Source organism: Mytilus edulis, chromosome 1, assembly GCF_963676685.1.
Source record: "Mytilus edulis chromosome 1, xbMytEdul2.2, whole genome shotgun sequence".
Classification (NCBI taxonomy): domain Eukaryota; kingdom Metazoa; phylum Mollusca; class Bivalvia; order Mytilida; family Mytilidae; genus Mytilus; species Mytilus edulis.
Window position 1 is genome coordinate 58,990,228 of NC_092344.1, and position 18,819 is coordinate 59,009,046.

The 18,819-nt window shown below is 32.7% G+C and overlaps 2 protein-coding genes across 2 annotated transcripts in view; both read left to right on the top strand.

The window, feature by feature from the left end:
• Positions 1 to 2,650, top strand: part of LOC139524125 (plexin-B-like) — a 45,699-nt gene extending 43,049 nt beyond the window's left edge. The window contains exons 13-15 of the mRNA XM_071318747.1: positions 1,116 to 1,210; positions 1,778 to 1,914; positions 2,593 to 2,650. Coding sequence (XP_071174848.1) covers positions 1,116 to 1,210; positions 1,778 to 1,914; positions 2,593 to 2,650 — 290 coding nt within the window. The remainder of the gene's footprint in view (positions 1 to 1,115; positions 1,211 to 1,777; positions 1,915 to 2,592) is intronic.
• Positions 2,651 to 3,149: 499 nt separating this feature from the next.
• LOC139514537 (plexin-B1-like) overlaps positions 3,150 to 18,819 on the top strand; it is a 30,731-nt gene continuing 15,061 nt past the window's right edge. Inside the window, exons 1-8 of the mRNA XM_071303905.1 lie at positions 3,150 to 3,255; positions 4,185 to 4,339; positions 5,405 to 5,596; positions 9,171 to 9,240; positions 11,365 to 11,568; positions 13,029 to 13,202; positions 14,388 to 14,613; positions 16,566 to 16,714. Of these exons, the coding sequence (XP_071160006.1) occupies positions 3,199 to 3,255; positions 4,185 to 4,339; positions 5,405 to 5,596; positions 9,171 to 9,240; positions 11,365 to 11,568; positions 13,029 to 13,202; positions 14,388 to 14,613; positions 16,566 to 16,714 (1,227 nt within the window). The 5' untranslated portion in view covers positions 3,150 to 3,198. The remainder of the gene's footprint in view (positions 3,256 to 4,184; positions 4,340 to 5,404; positions 5,597 to 9,170; positions 9,241 to 11,364; positions 11,569 to 13,028; positions 13,203 to 14,387; positions 14,614 to 16,565; positions 16,715 to 18,819) is intronic.

Below are 18,819 nucleotides of genomic sequence, written 5' to 3' on the forward strand. Positions count from 1 at the left end.
AACTATCAACAAAAGACCAAAATGACACAGACATTAACAACTATAGGTCACCGTACGGTCTTCAACAATGAGCAAAGCCCATACCGCATAGTCAGCTATAATAGGCCCTGATAAGACAATGTAAAACAATTCAAACGAGAAAACTAACGGCCTTATTTATGTAAAAAACAATATGAACGAAAAACAAATATGTAGCATATAAACAAACGATAACCACTGAATTACAGGCTCCTGACTTGGGACAGGCACATACATAAATAATGTGGCGGGGTTAAACATGTTCATGTTTGTTATAAAAACCACTAAAATAACCTGTCATTCTGTAATACCATTTCGTGTCAATGCAAAATACAAGGACAATGTAAATGTTTAACCTCCTTGGCGCTCATCAAGATAATTTTTTAATAGAAATGACAGTATATTAGTAATTACATGTGGACATGAAGTTCCTGTAAGTCAAATTGAATGCTGTTATTAATGATAGAGAGACAAAAGATACAAAAGGTACATTCAAACTCATAAGTACATTTTTTTAGACGACAAACTGACAACGCCATAATAACAAAAAAACCAGATATAACATACTGAACATGGAGGTTGTCTCAAAGTCGACGAAGCTATGATCGTACTGCAAATCTTTGTGTTCATCACAAAATTCAAGAAAATTATAATGTTGCCAGAATACAAAATTTTTAGAAAGTTCAGGTAAAATGCATTTTTTTTTTATCGCAAATAAGATTATGTCGGAAAAGCGAGAACAAACCTTGTTATATTACTTGAATATGCATTTCTTTGATAGAACGAATTTGCTGATGATATTGAAATTCCATTTAAGATTGCAAAACGGATAGAGATATAAACTCTTTAAAAAAAACTTGAAACAAAACATGAAAACATGAAGAAAAAAAAACATGTATTTTTTTTCAGTGTTTAGAGTAATTCCGATATTATTCATAAATCTAAAATAGTGTGAAAAAACATTTGTTATTCAAAACGTTTATTCTGTGTGCTGTTTGAAAACAGAATAAGGTCTATATTTTTTTTTTTGTCAAATCTTATTCGAAATGAAAATTATGATCTAACGTACGATATATTTAGTTTTTGTGAATTTGTAGTATACACATGTGATGGATTCTATAAATATGAAGACTGTAGCAACTCACAATATGTTAAGAACTGTCAAAGGAATAACAACGTGACAGTTGAAAAGGTATATGTGAAAGCCTTGATACTCTTTATATTTAACTTGTCAGTATGCCATAGTAAAATGTAAAAAGTAAATGAATCATCTTTTTTCTTAATACGATTAAATCGCGTCTACTGTTATTGCTAATAAGGATATATTGAATTTTTACACCATATATATAGAAAATGTTTTACCAACATTATCATACAGTATGTTGAAACATGTGATTTAAGTTTTATATTAAGATATATTATAAAATATTCAAGAGGCAATATATATCAAGGAGACAACTTAAACTCATAAGTCGAAGAAAACAAGACAATTATACATTAACAAAACAGAAAATTATGAAAAGACAAATCAAAAGCCCACAAAACACTACACAAAAATCCAAATTCTGATAAACACAACTGCAACAAAAACAGTGGTGGTCCAGTTGCTTATATAGAAGACGAAACATAAAATTTTAAAATAACTAAGTCTTGTAGATCAATGTTGTTAACACCAGGTAACAATCGGTTAAAAGAAATATACAAGTAGCATTATCATACACCTTTTTTATCAATGAAGATAACATTTATACATTTTTAGATATATCCTGTAAGTGGACCAGTCAACGGAGGGACATCAATAACTGTAACTGTCAATAACGAAGATGATGAGCCGGAATATTTTTTCATTGATGAAGCTGAATGCACTGACATTACAGAAGAAAAAGAAAAAAAATTGTAAGTTTACCATAGTAATTCAATAGTTTTGAAATATGATAATAACATCAATATTATAATTTAGCTATTTATTTGTCAAAGAGATGTTGTTTCATTGATGTATAAACACATTTCCTTTCTATATATATATAAACTAATGGTACGTTAAGTTGTTTATGTGAGTTTTGTATTCGAAACAGTTTTCATTAAAGAGTGAATAGTTGAAAAGCGAGTCCAATTTTTGCGCCTGTCTCAAGTCAGGAGCCTCTGTTCTTTGTTACATTTAGAGTCTCTTTTGTTAAATATTGTTTCATTGTTTAATGTGAAATCGATTTTCGCTGAACTATAACACATTTTGCATTAGGCCCAGCTGACGCCCACATCCGGATGCAGGATTTTTTTTGCTGTGCTGGAGACCGTTGCTGAACTATTATCTGGGTTTTTTTTGCTCTTTTGTCGGGTTGACACTTTACTCTTTTACATTCTGAATTTTAAGAATGACACACTCTAAATAACACGGTCCTGATATCAGAAATTCTCAGGGATAATGAAAATCTGACATACAAAAACAGACAAGGACGCTTGCACAAACAACGTCTATAGAACGATTTAAGAAATAACGTAACCGAAATTAAAACATTGCACTTGAAAATACATTAGATATCAGAATACCTATACAGCATACTTTTTCCCTCTCAGTGATGAAGGTTACGACAGTGAAAGATCAGACAAATCAGATAAAAACGAGAGTTCGTAAGTTTACTATATAAGTGCATTAGTTTGTAATATGATACACAAATCAAGGATATAATTTGGCTATTTTTGTCAATGATTTGCTGTCCTTTTGATGTATATATTAACACTTTTCCTTTGTTTCAAATATATTCAAGAAACGTAAGATTGTTCTCTAATTGACAAAACGTAATGGTTTCTGAACCACCTATATATTTCTTTTTTAATCTCACTTTAAGAGTGTATAGGTTTACACTCTAAACCACACAAGACACAAAAATGTGCAGATAACAGATATCGCAGGGACAAATCCGAGATGTAAAACAGAAAAAAAAACGGATTTAGAGAATGCAATAAAACTTAATACAATTTAGAATTAGATGAATATCGGTATACAGTGTACTTTATTACTCTATAAATATATAGTTTAACCAAAAGTAAGATTGAATTCGTTATAATACAAAGGAATGTCTTTTATTGTGTAACAGTGTTATTCAATCAATATTCATATTTTTTAGCAGGTTCAGTTGTGTAACTGGAAAAATTTTAGAACCGAATAATGCAACAATACAAATGTCATTTAAAGGTTGTCCAAGCCCTATAACGAAAAATATATATTTTACATACAAGGTAAATATATTGGATACAAACATTTATTAAATTGACAAAGTATACGGAAGTTAATTTTGTAAATTTTCGACATTTCTTGTCAAAATAAAACTGCATTGAGATATGTTGATCATCAATTTAAAATAATTATGCTGCTCTAAATTCTTTGTAGCATAGTCATAGTTTCTGTAGATATTCACAATCCCGAAAATATGCAATATGTAACATTTTGAATTGTTCGTTGTTAATATGCAAATTTTGACACCTTATGTTAATTAAAAATTGATCATACTAATAATTGCACCAAAAGTATGGTGATATGCTTACAGAGATGCTTAAAATACAAACGGAATATTAATCTTCTGACTGAATTATAGATTTGTAACTTATCCCACTAAAGGAAAGAAAACATTTAAATCATTAGTTCACAAGCTGTAATGTCTGATGTTTATTTATCTGTTCAAGTGACTGTTTCAATAATTTTATTTTTTTATTTACTGCTTGTACGTGGTTGCTAGTCATTTTGTTTCCTTATTATATGTTGCAAAATTTTGTGGATTCATATGATTTACAATGTATTTAGTATAAACATATGTAGTCTACTACTATTAAATTTCAAAATTTATTTTCTTACATTTAATTGACAGCAAATTAGTAATATGTATTTGCATTTATGTGGAAGGATGGCTTTCATTAACTATTATGCACTCTTATATCAATATTTACCCTTGTATGACACAGCAAAGTTAAATGATACGAAACATTCTATTGTGTGCATAACAAATTTGAACATATCTATATCTAATCCACGAAGTATTGTTCTTTCACTGAACAATTCTATGAAAATCATATTTGAACTGTCAGATATATTCAAATAAATAATTAATGCTACAAGACTTTGGTTTATTCTATGTTTTGCCTATAGAGTTAAATCGCCATTGATATTTCAGAATCCAGGTGACATCCAGAACTTTTATCCTAATAAGGGAATTTTAGCTGGAAATACAACCATTATCATATCAGGCCAAAATATCACGTTTGAAGGACCAGACCGATATAGTATAGAATTCTGTGATGAAAGTAGCGTCCGATGCATAGAATGCAGGTTATTTGAAATTGATTATATAGATATAGGAAGATTCGGTATGAGTGCCGATGTGACATCTCTCCATCCAAGTAACATTTCATAAAATTAAACCATTATAGGTCAAGGTTCGGCCTTCAACATGGAGCATTGGCTCACACCCAACAACAAGCTATAAAGGGCCCCAAAAGTTATATGATTTGATTATGAGCATTCCACAATTCAAGTCGACTTTTTTAGTATATGTTCATTTCATCATCTGCCATTTTATATAACATTTTGTAACTCAGAAATAAAGGCAACAGTAGTTTACCGATGTCCAAACTCATAAATCGATAGAAAACAACAAATCACAAACCAAAACCGAGTTATTCGATTGCCGAATTTTTAATACTTCAGTTTTCAGCTGAACCATACTAAACGAACATAAAAAAAATTGTTTTTCCCAAGAGAATAAATTATAGTGAGAGTATATGCCGAAATATACAAGTTGAATGGGGTGGTCAAAATCCAGATGATAATACAAGAAATCACCAAATGAATAAGATATATAACAACAACAAAAACCACGCACGCGATCACACAAAACTGAAGCTATGAGTAATTCAGAATTTAAAAAATAATCGATAGGAACATTAGGTTGTGCCGACATTCTAACACATATTTCCATTGACCTACATGTAGTGATAAAGTTCATATGACAAATAATTCAATAACGAATTTAGAGTTAAAGCGAAATTTTAACCTGGACTAACTTCTATTATCTTGACGCTAGTACTAACGATAGTCAAAGTCAAAATGTATTTAAACTGTAAAACAACAGTAAATAGGTCAAATGAAATATAAACATACAAGTTGTATACATTCAGTTTTTGGGACTGGATAAGTGAGGTTCCTCTCCACCATAATTCTGTTAACGCGAGAGATTAATTTTTAATAACTTCAGTCCTGTTGAATTCCAAAACAGTTGTTATAACAATTGCGAGACATATTAATGAAATACAGAGACACACGTTTTGTTATATATAATTATTTTGTATTGTTAGTTTGAAACCATTTTTGAAATGCGTTTTCACGTTGTTTCAGCATTCTTGATAGTGTAAATATGAATGATTCGAAAATAATGTGCAAAACTGGTAAATCAAATGAACCTCGTAACTTGACAAAGCTGGTGGTTGTTATAGATACTTATACAACATTACAACTGACAAGAACATTTCAGTATTTACCGGATCCAACAATTGATATTTCGAATGAGACATTAAAAGCTATAGAGAGGTTAGTATTCGTTAATTTAAAATACACGATGACGTATATAAGTGACAGAAACATTGAATTACTCATTCGATTGATGTGTTTGAGCTTTTGATTTTGCCATTTGCTTGTGGACTTTTTGTTTAGAACTATGTTACTTTCCTCCGCGTTGTGTAATTTTGTAATTTTACTTTTTATACGCCCGTCGTCTTTTAGACGGGACGTATTATGGTATACCGTTGTCCGTCCGTCCGTCCGTCCGTCTGTCCGTCCGTCGTCTACACTTCGGACAATAACTCAAAAACACTTTCACCAATTTCCATGAAACTTAAGTGAATTGTTTATATCTATTGACGTAAGCTCCCTTTCGTTTTTTTTTAATTTCAGATTTTAAGTTTTGGATTTATGGGGCTTTATTCATAAAAAAGGGGGGATTTTCAACACTTCGGACAATAACTCAAAAAGGCTTTCACCAATGTCCATGAAACTTTGGTGAATTGTTTATATCTATTGATGTAAGCTCCCTTTCAATTTTTATAAATTTTAGATTTTAAGTTTTGGATTTATGGGGCTTTATTCATAAAACTAGAGGCTTTCAAGAGCCTGTATCGCTCACCTGATTCTACTTGGGTTTTTGAAATCATGAAAAAATATAAAATTTGGCTAAAAGTGACAACACAACCTCATTGATAAGGAAAGGAACATGTTTAATTTCATTCAAAAGTCCCCCACTGGCGGCCATATTGGATGGCGGATCGGCTACAAAGTAACAACACTTGGTCAGCACCTCATAAGGAACATTCATGCCATGTTTGGTTTTATTCCATTCAGTGGTTCTCTAAAAGAAGTCATTTGTATGCATTTCCCATAGGGTCCTATGTTAAACTAAGTCCCCTGCTGGCGGCCATCTTGGATGATGGATCTGCTACAAAGTAACAACACTTGGTCAGCACCTCATAAGGAACATTCATGCAATGTTTAGTTTTATTCCATTCAGTGGTTCTCTAAAAGAAGTCATTTGTATGCATTTCCAATAGGGTCCTATGTTAAACTAAGTCCCTGCTGGCGGCCATCTTGGATAATGGATCGGCTACAAAGTAACAACACTTGGTCAGCACCACATTAGGAACATTCATGCTATGTTTGATTTCATTCCATTCTTTGGTTCTCTAAAAGAAGTCATTTGTATGCATTTCCCATAGGGTCCTATGTTAAACTAAGTCCCATGCTGGCGGCCATCTTGGATGATGGATGGGCTACAAAGTAACAACACATGGTCAGCACGGCATAAGGAACATTCATGCAATGTTTGGTTGCATTCCATTCAGTTGTTCTCTAAAAGAAGTAATTTGTATGCATTTCCCATAGGGTCCTATGTTAAACTAAGTCCCCCGCTGGCGTCCATCTTGGATAATGGATCAGCTACAAAGTAACAACACTTGGTCAGCAGCACATTAGGAACATTCATGCCATGTTTGATTTCATTCCATTCAGTGGTTCTCTAAAAGAAGTCATTTGTATGCATTTCCCATAGGGTCCTATGTTAAACTAAGTCCCCCGCTGGTGGCCATCTTGGATGATGGATTGGCTACAAAGTAACAACACTTGGTCAGCACTCCATTAGGAACATTCATGCTATGTTTGGTTTCATTCCATTTTGTGGTTCTCTAGAAGAAGTCATTTGTATGCATTTCCCATAGGGTCCTATGTTAAACTAAGTCCCCCGCTGGCGGCCATCTTGGATGATGGATCGGCTACAAAGTAACAACACTTGGTCAGCACTCCATAAGGAACATTCATGCTATGTTTGGTTTCATTCCATTTAGTGGTTCTCTAGAAGAAGTCATTTGTATGCATTTCCCATAGGGTCCTATGTTAAACTAAGTCCCCCGCTGGCGGCCATCTTGGATGATGGATCGGCTACAAAGTAACAACACTTGGTCAGCACCCCATAAGGAACATTCATGCTATGTTTGGTTTTATTCCATTCAGTGGTTCTCTAAAAGAAGTCATTTGTATGCATTTCCCATAGGGTTCTATGTTAAACTAAGTTCCCGGCTGGCGGCCATCTTGGATGATGGATTGGCAACAAAGTAACAACACTTGGTCAGCACCTCATAAGGAACATTCATGCCATGTTTGGTTTCATTCCATTCAGTGGTTCTCTAGAGGAAGTCATTTGTATGCATTTCCCATAGGGTCCTATGTTAAACTAAGTCCCCCGCTGGCGGCCATCTTGGATGATGGATCGGCAACAAAGTAACAACACTTGGTCAGCACCTCATAAGGAACATTCATGCCATGTTTGGTTTCATTCAATTCAGTGGTTCTCTAAAAGAAGTCATTTGTATGCATTTCCCATAGGGTCCTATGTTAAACTTAGTCCCCGGCTAGCAGCCATCTTGGATGATGGATCGGCAACAAAGTAACAACACTTGGTCAGTACCTCATAAGAAACATTCATGCCATGTTTGGTTTCATTCCATTCAGTGGTTCTCTAAAAGAAGTCATTTGTATGCATTTCCCATAGGGTCCTATGTTAAACTAAGTCCCCCGCTGGCGGCCATCTTGGATGATGGATCGGCTACAAAGTAACAACACTTGGTCAGCACCTCATAAGGAACATGCATGCCATGTTTGGTTCCATTCCATTCAGTGGTTCTCTAGAAGAAGTTCAAAATGTAAATTGTTAACGACGACGACGACGGACGACGACGGACGACGGACGACGACGACGGACGACGGACGACGACGACGGACGACGGACGCCAAGTGGTGAGAAAAGCTCACTTGGCCCTTCGGGCCAGGTGAGCTAAAAAGGGGGATTTTCAACACTTCGGACAATAACTCAAAAAGGCTTTCACCAATGTCCATGAAACTTTGGTGAATTGTTTATATCTATTGATGTAAGCTCCCTTTCAATTTTTATAAATTTCAGATTTTACATTTCCGTGTTATGAATTTAAAAAAGGGGGGATTTTCCAATTTTGGGACAATAACTATAAACACTTTCACAAAATTTTATGCAACTTTGATAAATTGTTTATATCTATTGACATAAGCTCCCTTTCCATTTTTATAAATTTTAGATTTTACGTTTTCTTAAGTAATGAATTTTTATACTTAAAAAAGGGGGATTTTATGAAACTTTGGTGAATATATTAATGTAACATCCCTTTTGATTTGTATATATATTTCTAGTTGATCATATAAATTCATTTAAAGCATAAAAGACAAGTTAAAAGAGCAACGGGCGTATCATGCGCTAAAGCGCAGCCCTTTATTTTACAGATTTTAAAAATATAGTTCTTCAAAATACTCATCTAAGGTTCACAACTGTTTCGTAAAATTGTACAAGGTTAAGACTTTATAACGTTTCATTAAATAGGTATACGGTTAAACACCTTATAACGTCTACTTCAAGTATCTAAAAGATAATAAGATAGAACTGAATTAACCCGGTTAAGTTAAGAATCCAAGGAGTAACGCTCCATTATTATATGTTTGATTTTTTTCACATGTTAATTGTCATCTTAAAAGTATACATGAGTCATTTCAGTAGTGTAAATTTATAAATTTGTGTGATTTTATACATTAGTGGAGGCTCAACATTTACAATTAATGGTGATGGTTTCAATAACGTTGGACAGATAACTGTCGAAAGAGTGGTAAGTGATTTCTAATTTACCCCTTATTGTATACTCTTTCATAAATTAAGAAAACACATTTTTAATTTTGTCTAGCATAATGTCATAATATTATAGTAGATTCATACCGCCATCTTTGATTGTACAATCGCAGTACACAATCGGCAAGTTCTTAGTCTAAACTTACAAATTTGTACATAGATGTGCAATTTATTGGAAAAACTTTAATTTGCATAAAGGAAAGTAAGAGATTAATTGCACTAACTAAAATGATTTAACAAATTCCAAAACACTCGTGTTTTTAGAATCAATTTTTCAAATTAGCCATTCAAGGTGAGAAAACACTTTTACTGAAAAAAATATAATGTTATGATTTGAATATTCTTTTGATTCACTTATAGCATGGAAACAAGTTCGGTGATATTTTTTTTCTTTTTGTTTTCTTAAAGCAAATCATAAAACCTATAAAGTGTTTTTTCATAACAATCTATTCTTATTTGTGTAATTGTGTACGACTTTTAGCTTGACACATAGCACGGTGACCCATACTTTTATTATATTTTTGAAAAAAAAGCATAGTAAAATCATTTTTTTGTTAAATCATCAAAAAAAATCTATAAGAGAAAATGTATACATATGATCCACCTTATATTAAAATTCCACATAAGGTGGATCATAATTATGTATACATTTCCTCTAATAGACTCATCAGTGACGCTTATATCAAAATATTCATAAAGTCAAACAAGTAATCTCTGAATTACATAATGACTCTAATTGTTATCAAAGGTACCACGATTATAATTTAATACGCCAGAAGCGCGTTTCGTCTACACAAGACTCATCAGTCACGCTCAGATCAAAATAGTTATAAAGCCAATCAAGTACAAAGTTGAAAAGCAATGAGGACCCAAAATTCCAAAAATGTTTTGCCACATACGGCTAAGGTAAATAAAACTCATCATAGATACCAGGATTAAATTTTGTATATACGCCATACGCGCGTTTCGTCTACAAAAGACTCATCAGTGACGCTCGAATCCAAAAAGGTTAAAAAAAAAGTAAAAAAGAAAAAAAAGCCAAATAAAGTACAAAGTTGAAGAGCGTTCAGATCCAAAATTACTAAAAGTGTTGCCAAATACAGCTAAGGTAATCTATGCCTGAGGTAGAAAAGCGTTATTATTTCAAAAAATTCAAAAGTTTGTAAACAGTTAATTTATAAATGATAATTCATGTCAACACAAATAATCTATTCCTGTAATAAGAAAATCCTTAGTTTTTCGAAAATTCTAAAAACAGGAAATTTATAAAAATGACCATATAATTGTCTAAACAACTGGAAATATGTATTCCCTATTGTAACTAAGGTGGTCACCGCCAAATCTCGAAGACTGATAAATGTGATCCTTTTCATTGCATACTGTACTACCCGTGTAAAAGAGGGACGAAAGATACCAAAGGGACAGTCAATTTTGACCGGCTGTTTATAAATGATATAAACTTGTACCGTGAGAAAATTCTTATTTGTGCAATAAACCAATAAAGTTGATTTGATATGATTCGACATGCGCTTTCGATTTGTTGGAGTTGAAATCTTTTAAACATGGCATTCATGTTCAACTGACATTGATAAAACACAAATTTGGAAAGGAAAAACGTAGTTTTTTTACTGTAGTTTCGACGTATGCTCATTAACTTGGACTCCTTAGGTAGCTTTCAGTGAAGTTCAGCTTCTTTTTTTCTAAAATGTAGTAAATGATTGGTTTTACTTGCTTGACAATATTTTTGTAAGAACAAGAAAAAATAAGAATTCGAACATTTAGGCTAACACATCTCTCATCTATAATTTTGATAAAAAAAACTTGTAAGGAAACAATGGATTAACATAGTTCAAATTATACAGCCATATTGTTAAGTAACATCCTTTAATCAATTGTCTGCATCTCAAAGTCTCCTTCGCACGTTCAACAACTTCCTCACATGAAAAAGATCCACCACAAGTTATATGAACTTGATAAGTAATTTTCATAGACATATACCCTATTTAGTCATTCAATCGTCGCAAATTGAACGAAACCATGTTTAAAGAGAGGGTTGCAAAGCGAAAACATCCATATCTGTACTTTCATTTTCCTGTATTTTTAGGATGACCCTTGTGAAGTACCTTCTGATAAGAAAGCTGTTTGCCAAACACCTGAAAAATTATCAAATCAGCCAAATGTCCAAACTGTTATTGTTAATTTTGACGGAATAGCACGTGCTTTTGAAATTAATTATGTTGATGATCCTTCTTTCGAAAGATTCGATGGTGTGATTAAGTATGACAAGGAATCTTCCATTACAATCAAGGTACGTTAAACAAAATCACGTATCAACATAAACAGTTTCATAAATTAATAAAGAGTTCCTGAGTATTATTTGACTCTTGAAATAATAACATGTTATTTTTTTTAATTATTAAAGTAAACTGATTTTGAATCATTCGTAATCAAGTTAGACTATAAAAGAAATGTGTATTCCTCGGTTTTGGTTTTTGACCCGGATTTGTTTCAGTTTAAACGATTTATGACTATTGAAAGGCGGTATAGTACTTTTGCCTTTATTGTTATGAACCTATTTCTATTTTGAATCCCCTCTTTAGATATAAGACTGCGGAGTATTAGAAGGTGAAACATTTTTTTCTTATTTCAAATGTATAGCCATTTTTAAGGGCAAACGATACAGTTACAGGGGAGGTAATGACGTTGCTAACGTAAAATGTTATTTTCGCGACGTCAAACTGTGACATATCGTAAAAAGATGCATTTTTTGACTGATTTTTATCATTCAAACTGATTTAATTTGAAAACGATTGCATGGACCCCCATTCTTCAAACCAACATTTTGTTTCATTTGGCACGGAGATTATGTGGACCAAATTTTATAAAACTGTGAATAGTGCATTTTTTTTTAATTTTGATAAATATACAGCAAAAAATTACGTTTTTTTCTCAATTTATGACCATTTGATAAATATGAGTTATTTCTGAACAAAAAATGCATAAATTTTTAGAATACTTATAAAATACAGAAATTACAAATTATTTAACAAAAAACAATTTGTGCTTATCTTTTAAAACAAAAAAGTTATGTCTTTCTTTCGAAAAGGAAAATACGGCGACAAATCCGAATTTTGAGCAAATACACAAAATTTCGACCTCGATTAACCCAAAAAGTAGCACATGAAGGTATAATTTTTATTAAATATTTGACTTAATCAGGTAAGAAATAGCCTATATGCAAATTTTGATCAACTTGTAAATACGGGATCAAAACTGTATCGTATGCCCTTAAACATTGATACAAATACATATGAAAACATTATAGTCCTCATCTACTCAGTAGTCTGTGCTTCCGGATTAACATGATTTATATCACACCTTTTTTCTAATTTTCTGATGATAATTATATCGAAAATATAAGTCCCCCTCCCACTCCTTAGTAAAATTTGACCAGAAACACCTGAAATCAATTTTGCGATAATTAATGACTTTTCAAGATTTATTCAAAATTTTTCAAGGTTCAACTACTAGAACATATATGCTGTCCTTCATACCCCCCACAGAAACAAAACCAACATTTCTACAAGAAGGTGACATTTTATCGGAAGTTTCCAAATGCTAGTATATAAAGTCTAATTTAATGTCACAAAACCTCTTCTTCTTTTGGATTTCAATTTACGGGATTCGTGTTTAAATCAAAACAATTTCATATCAAGAAACGTACTTATTTTTGTAATGCTATGTTTCCATTTTGATTTGTCCTTATAGGGTAAAAATATTTTAAATGGAGCTAGATTTGACGATTACAACATACTAGTTGGTTTGGATGGAAAATGCCTCATCTCTGAAATATCTGACATAACAATGGATTTTATTAAATGTGTTCCACCAAAAAACGTTCCTCGAACAAATAAGTCAGATGTAAATACAGTTCATGTTATTGTAAGTATAAATGAAAATAGTCTTTTCAATGTTTGACAATTGTCTATATTAACTAAGAGACATCATTAGAAATCTACCTTTTCGGATCTGAATTGTTCATGCAATATTTCTAGAAATAGTTTAGTAATCCATTACTTTTTTATGGCCCCGCAACGAAGTTGTCGTTGCCATATAGATTTACCCTTGTCCGTAGTTCCGTCATTCCGAAATTCTGTCATACCGTCATTCTGAAATTCCGTCATTCTGTCATTCCGTCATTCCACAACAAACCATTATACGGATTTTTTTTCTAAACGCCTTCAAATATTGGGCTGAATTTTGGTATTTGAGTTAACCGTGATGAGTTACAGATCAAGTTTAAGTTTCGTTCCGCTCCACTAATTTTTGTCGAAATTACGGGCTTTGGACTATGATAAATTGTTGAAAATCACAGTTATACGGACTTTGTTTCTAAACGCTTTCAGATATTGGGCTGAATTTTGGTATGTGAGTTACTCATGATGAGTTACATATCAAGTTTAAGTTTTGTTCCTTAACCCTTGACAAAAGTAAGGGTTAAAACTTTTTAAAAATTGTTGAAAATCACGTTTATAAGGACTTTTTTTCTAAACGCCTCCAGATTTTGAGCTGATTTTTTATATGCGAGACTACCATCATGTTTTTGTCCACATGTGTTTTTGAAATTTCAGATTTTTCAACTTTTTGAGACGAGGCTTATTGTGTCGCTTTGATACATCTAGTTCTTCCTATATTAATAAATTATAAGTAAATTGTATTTTATTACCTTCCATATCAACAGCGAAACAAATCTAATAAACAATTGACTCCATCCGTCAGTTACTCTGTCAAAATGGATTTCTATGAAAAGAAATGAGTTCATGTTTAATCTGCAACTATTATAATATGGTGGTAGCATGAAAACTTTTTTTGTTAATTTTCCATGTAACTACAATCATTTAGCCGATAGTTTGAAATTAAAAATACTCGTTCTGCATTGAAAATTTGCAAGAGAACAGTTGAATTGTTGAAATGCTTATTGATTCAAATTAAACCACTTATTTATTGTAAAGCGAAATATTTGTGTCTATTATTAAAGGGAATATTTTTTTTATATCTAATGTGAAGCAATCTCAACCGTTGACACAGGTCTAGAAGGTTGTTGCATAAGTTATGAAAGTTTTACAGGTTGAAGTTGGTAGAATAGAGGTTTATATTGGTGACTTGCAGTACCAAGAAGACGTCCAAGTATTGGCAATTATAGTTGGTGTTTTGGCTGCAGCATTGGTTATTGCTGTTGTAATCGGTATATTGTCTGTTGTGGTTTTAAGAAAGAAAAAAAGAAAAACCATAAAGGAATTCAAAATGGAATTAATGACACGTGAAGAAATGGTGCGAAAAGCTAGCAGAGAAGGTATTGATAATATTAATTATGTAAAAGGGAAATTGGCAATGGTAAATTAGGCCTAAAAATGTGTATTTGTTTTCACATCCGTTGATCAACTGTAAAGTATTCAAAAGTGGTAGATCAAGTAAAAACACTTTAAATGTCTACATTGCAAATACATACAAACTAATAGTTATCAAAGGTACCAGGATTATAATTTAGTACGCCAGACGCGCGTTTCGTCTATAAATACGGATTTTTCTAATGCTTAATATTCTAATATAGTAGTTCTTCAACAATGATGGTCCATTTAAAACTTTCGAAGAGAGCCGACTGTCATGAAATAATTGTAAACAAAACATTGCTTTGTAAAAATAATCAAGTACACATTTAGCAGATGATATAAAAACAGATGTGGTATGATTGCCAATGAGACAACTATTCATAAGAGGCAAAAAAATGAACAACTATATGTTACCATACGGCCTTCAACAATAAGCAAAGCCGATACTTTATTCCAAAGTTTACGTTACGTATCGAGATTGCCCCGATATTATGTAAATTCAAGTTGAAGAAATTTCTGAGATAATTTGATTGGTGAACTCAAGGTTTTATTTGCATTCATTGTGTTTATGTATCCTAATAAACATGTACATGTTTCATTCAATAAGTACAAAGATGTAAAAATAACCCTGTCCTGTGTTTTAACGATGGTAGCATCAGTCCATGAGACTTACCACAGGACTGTCACTTGTCGAAATGCGCATCTTGTGCAGGAAAATTGGTACCGTTAATCTTATTACAATGAAGGAAAACAACTGATTTCTCTAGAATGTCAATATATATAAAAACTTTCTGAAATACCTCAGTGTGAAGCATTCATGTTTCTTGTCCGGTTGCGTGTGTCTCACTTTTGTGCTGGCGCTATTTTTGTTCTATTTAAATCCAATAAGTTATGTTCATTTAAAAAAGGGTAAATGTAGGTCAAATCAAAGTAAGAACCATTGATAAAAATTAACAAACCCACAACCAGATGAAAGTCTTTAAACTTCTTCACAAACCTGTGTTACTACTCAAACACCATTATGAGCTAAAAGAGAAATCAGGTGTTCTAGGCGGTTTACAGTTCCCTCTACCAGTGACATGCAGATTGTTAGATAAGGTTTTGAAGACTTGAAATGGACACTTATATGCTTACAATATATGTTTCAAAAACAACGTGAAATTTCATATCAAATTATAAGCAACACAAACTAGGGATGGCCTCTTGTGATATGGACTTATAGCAGTTGCTTATGATAAAAATATAATAAAGAAGAAAAGGTGATGGTGTGACCACGATTTTTTTCTAATTAACAACCATTAAAATTTTCACAATCAACCACCAAAACAAGATACATCATTTTGATGTTATTTACTGGTAAAATCGACACATAATTCAATAAGAGATATGCAAAATGTCCAAATGAACTCAGATGCCTTAATTCTATGTATTACAATACAATAAAGCCTTTGTATGAGGTCGATAGGCAGTTATATCGAAACAAGAAAAGCATATTGACTGAGGACGAAGTCCTTGGTCGATATAACATAGTATTGACCTCAACCAAAGGTACAATTGTTATCAACAACTATTGCGGATTTTGCATGAAGAACGGAAATTGGGAATATTTAGAATTTCGTTTTAGTCACATGTTGGAATAGTATGCCCTGTGCAATATGCTGTTGTGACTTCCAAAAATCTCATCATAACAGTATTGGTGTGCAAATTTAATTAGTAATATTCGATAAATAATGTTAAGAAATAATGAAACGTTGTACTTTGTAAGTTTGATTTAAACTTATCATCCCCAAAACTGCATATGTTGACAAGCTGTGGTATTTGATCAAGAAGCACTTGGAACATTTCTTAACGATTTTTAAAAAATTCTGAATTGTATTATTGTTTTACTTTCAAATATTTTCTATTTCTTTGTTAGAATTTGCAGATGCTCAGATGACAATGAGAAGTATCAAATCTGACCTTTTCACCTCAAAGGTACCATTTTGTGACTACCAGACGTATGTTTTTCGTCAGCTCTTTCCAAACCAAGATATAACAATCAATCCTTTACTTCAGAATTTAGAGGTAACTTTCACCAGTTGTTTTATATTTAATCATTTTCAAGTTACATTTTTCTAAAAAAAAAAATAGATTTTTTTGTTTTTAAAGCTTTTTGGCATTGACAACACACTGTTTATAGACACCAATTTATTATGTACACAAGACGTGCCTACAAAAGTTTAATCAGGCAGTTACGTTTGATTATATTGAGTAAAACAAGAAAAAATTAGACTGCTTTATCACAGCACCAACTTTATATATGAAGAGTTCATGCAATCGGGTGTTTTTAGCTCACCTGGCCCAAAGGGCCAAGTGAGCTTTTCTCATCACTTTGCGTCCGGCGTCCGGCGTCCGTCGTCCGTCGTCCGTCGTCCGTCGTCGTCCGGCGTTAGCTTTTACAAAAATCTTCTCCTCTGAAACTACTGGGCCAAATCAAACCAAACTTAACCACAATCATCATTGGGGTATCTAGTTTAAAAAATGTGTGGCGTGACCCGGTCAACCAACCAAGATGGCCGCCACGGCTAAAAATAGAACATAGGGGTAAAATGCAGTTTTTGGCTTATAACTCAAAAACCAAAGCATTTAGAGCAAATCTGACATGGGTAAAAATGTTTATCAGGTCAAGATCTATCTGCCCTGAAATTTTCAGATGAATCGGTCAATCGGTTGTTGGGTTGCTGCCCCTGAATTGGTAATTTTGAGGAAATTTTGCTGTTTTTGGTTATTATCTTGAATATTATTATAGATAGAGATAAACTGTAAACAGCAATAATGTTCAGCAAAGTAAGATCTACAAATAAGTCAACATGACCAAAATGGTCAGTTGACCCGTTTAGGAGTTATTGCCCTTTATAGTCAATTTTTAACCATTTTTCGTTAATTAAAGTAATCTTTTACAAAAATCTTCTCCTCTGAAACTACTGGGCCAAATTAATCCAAACTTGGCCACAATCATCTTTGGGGTATCTAGTTTAAAAAATGTGTGGCGTGACCTGGTCAACCAACCAAGATGGCCGCCACGGCTAAGAATAGAACAAAGGGGTAAAATGCAGTTTTTGGCTTATAACTCAAAAACCAAAGCATTTTGAGGAAATCTGACGGGATAAAAATGTTTATCAGGTCAAGATCTATCTGCCCTGAAATTTTCAGATGAATCGGTCAATCGGTTGTTGGGTTGCTGCCCCTGAATTGGTAATTTTGAGGAAATTTTGCTGTTTTTGGTTATTATCTTGAATATTATTATAGATAGAGATAAACTGTAAACAGCAATAATGTTCAGCAAAGTAAGATCTACAAATAAGGCAACATGACCAAAATGGTCAGTTGACCCGTTTAGGAGTTATTGCCCTTTATAGTCAATTTTTAACAATTTTTCGTAAATTAAAGTAATCTTTTACAAAAATCTTCTCCTCTGAAACTACTGGGCCAAATTAATCCAAACTTGGCCACAATCATCTTTGGGGTATCTTGTTTTAAAAATGTGTGGCGTGACCTGGTCAACCATCCAAGATGGCCGCCACCGCTAAAAATAGAACATAGGGGTAAAATGCAGTTTTTGGCTTATAACTCAAAAACCAAAGCATTTTGAGGAAATCTGACATGGGGATAAAAATGTTTATCAGGTCAAGATCTATCTGCCCTGAAATTTTCAGATGAATCAGTCAATCGGTTGTTGGGTTGCTGCCCCTGAATTAGTAATTTTGAGGAAATTTTGCTGTTTCTGGTTATTATCTTAAATATTATTATAGATAGAGATAAACTGTAAACAGCAATAATGTTCAGCAAAGTAAGATCTACAAATAAGTCAACATGACCAAAATGGTCAGTTGACCCCTTTAGGAGTTATTGCCCTTTATAGTCAATCTTTAACCATTTTTCATAAATCTAAGTAATCTTTTACAAAATCTCCACTGAAACTACTAGGCCACAATCATCTTTGGGGTATCTAGTTTGAAAAATGTGTCTGATGACCTGGCCATTCAACCAAGATGGCCGCCACGGCTAAAAATAGAACATAGGGGTAAAATGCAGTTTTTGGCTTATAATTATGAAACCAAAGCATCTAGAGCAAATCTGACAAGAAGTTAAATTGTTAATCAAGTCAATATCTATCTGCCCTGAATTTT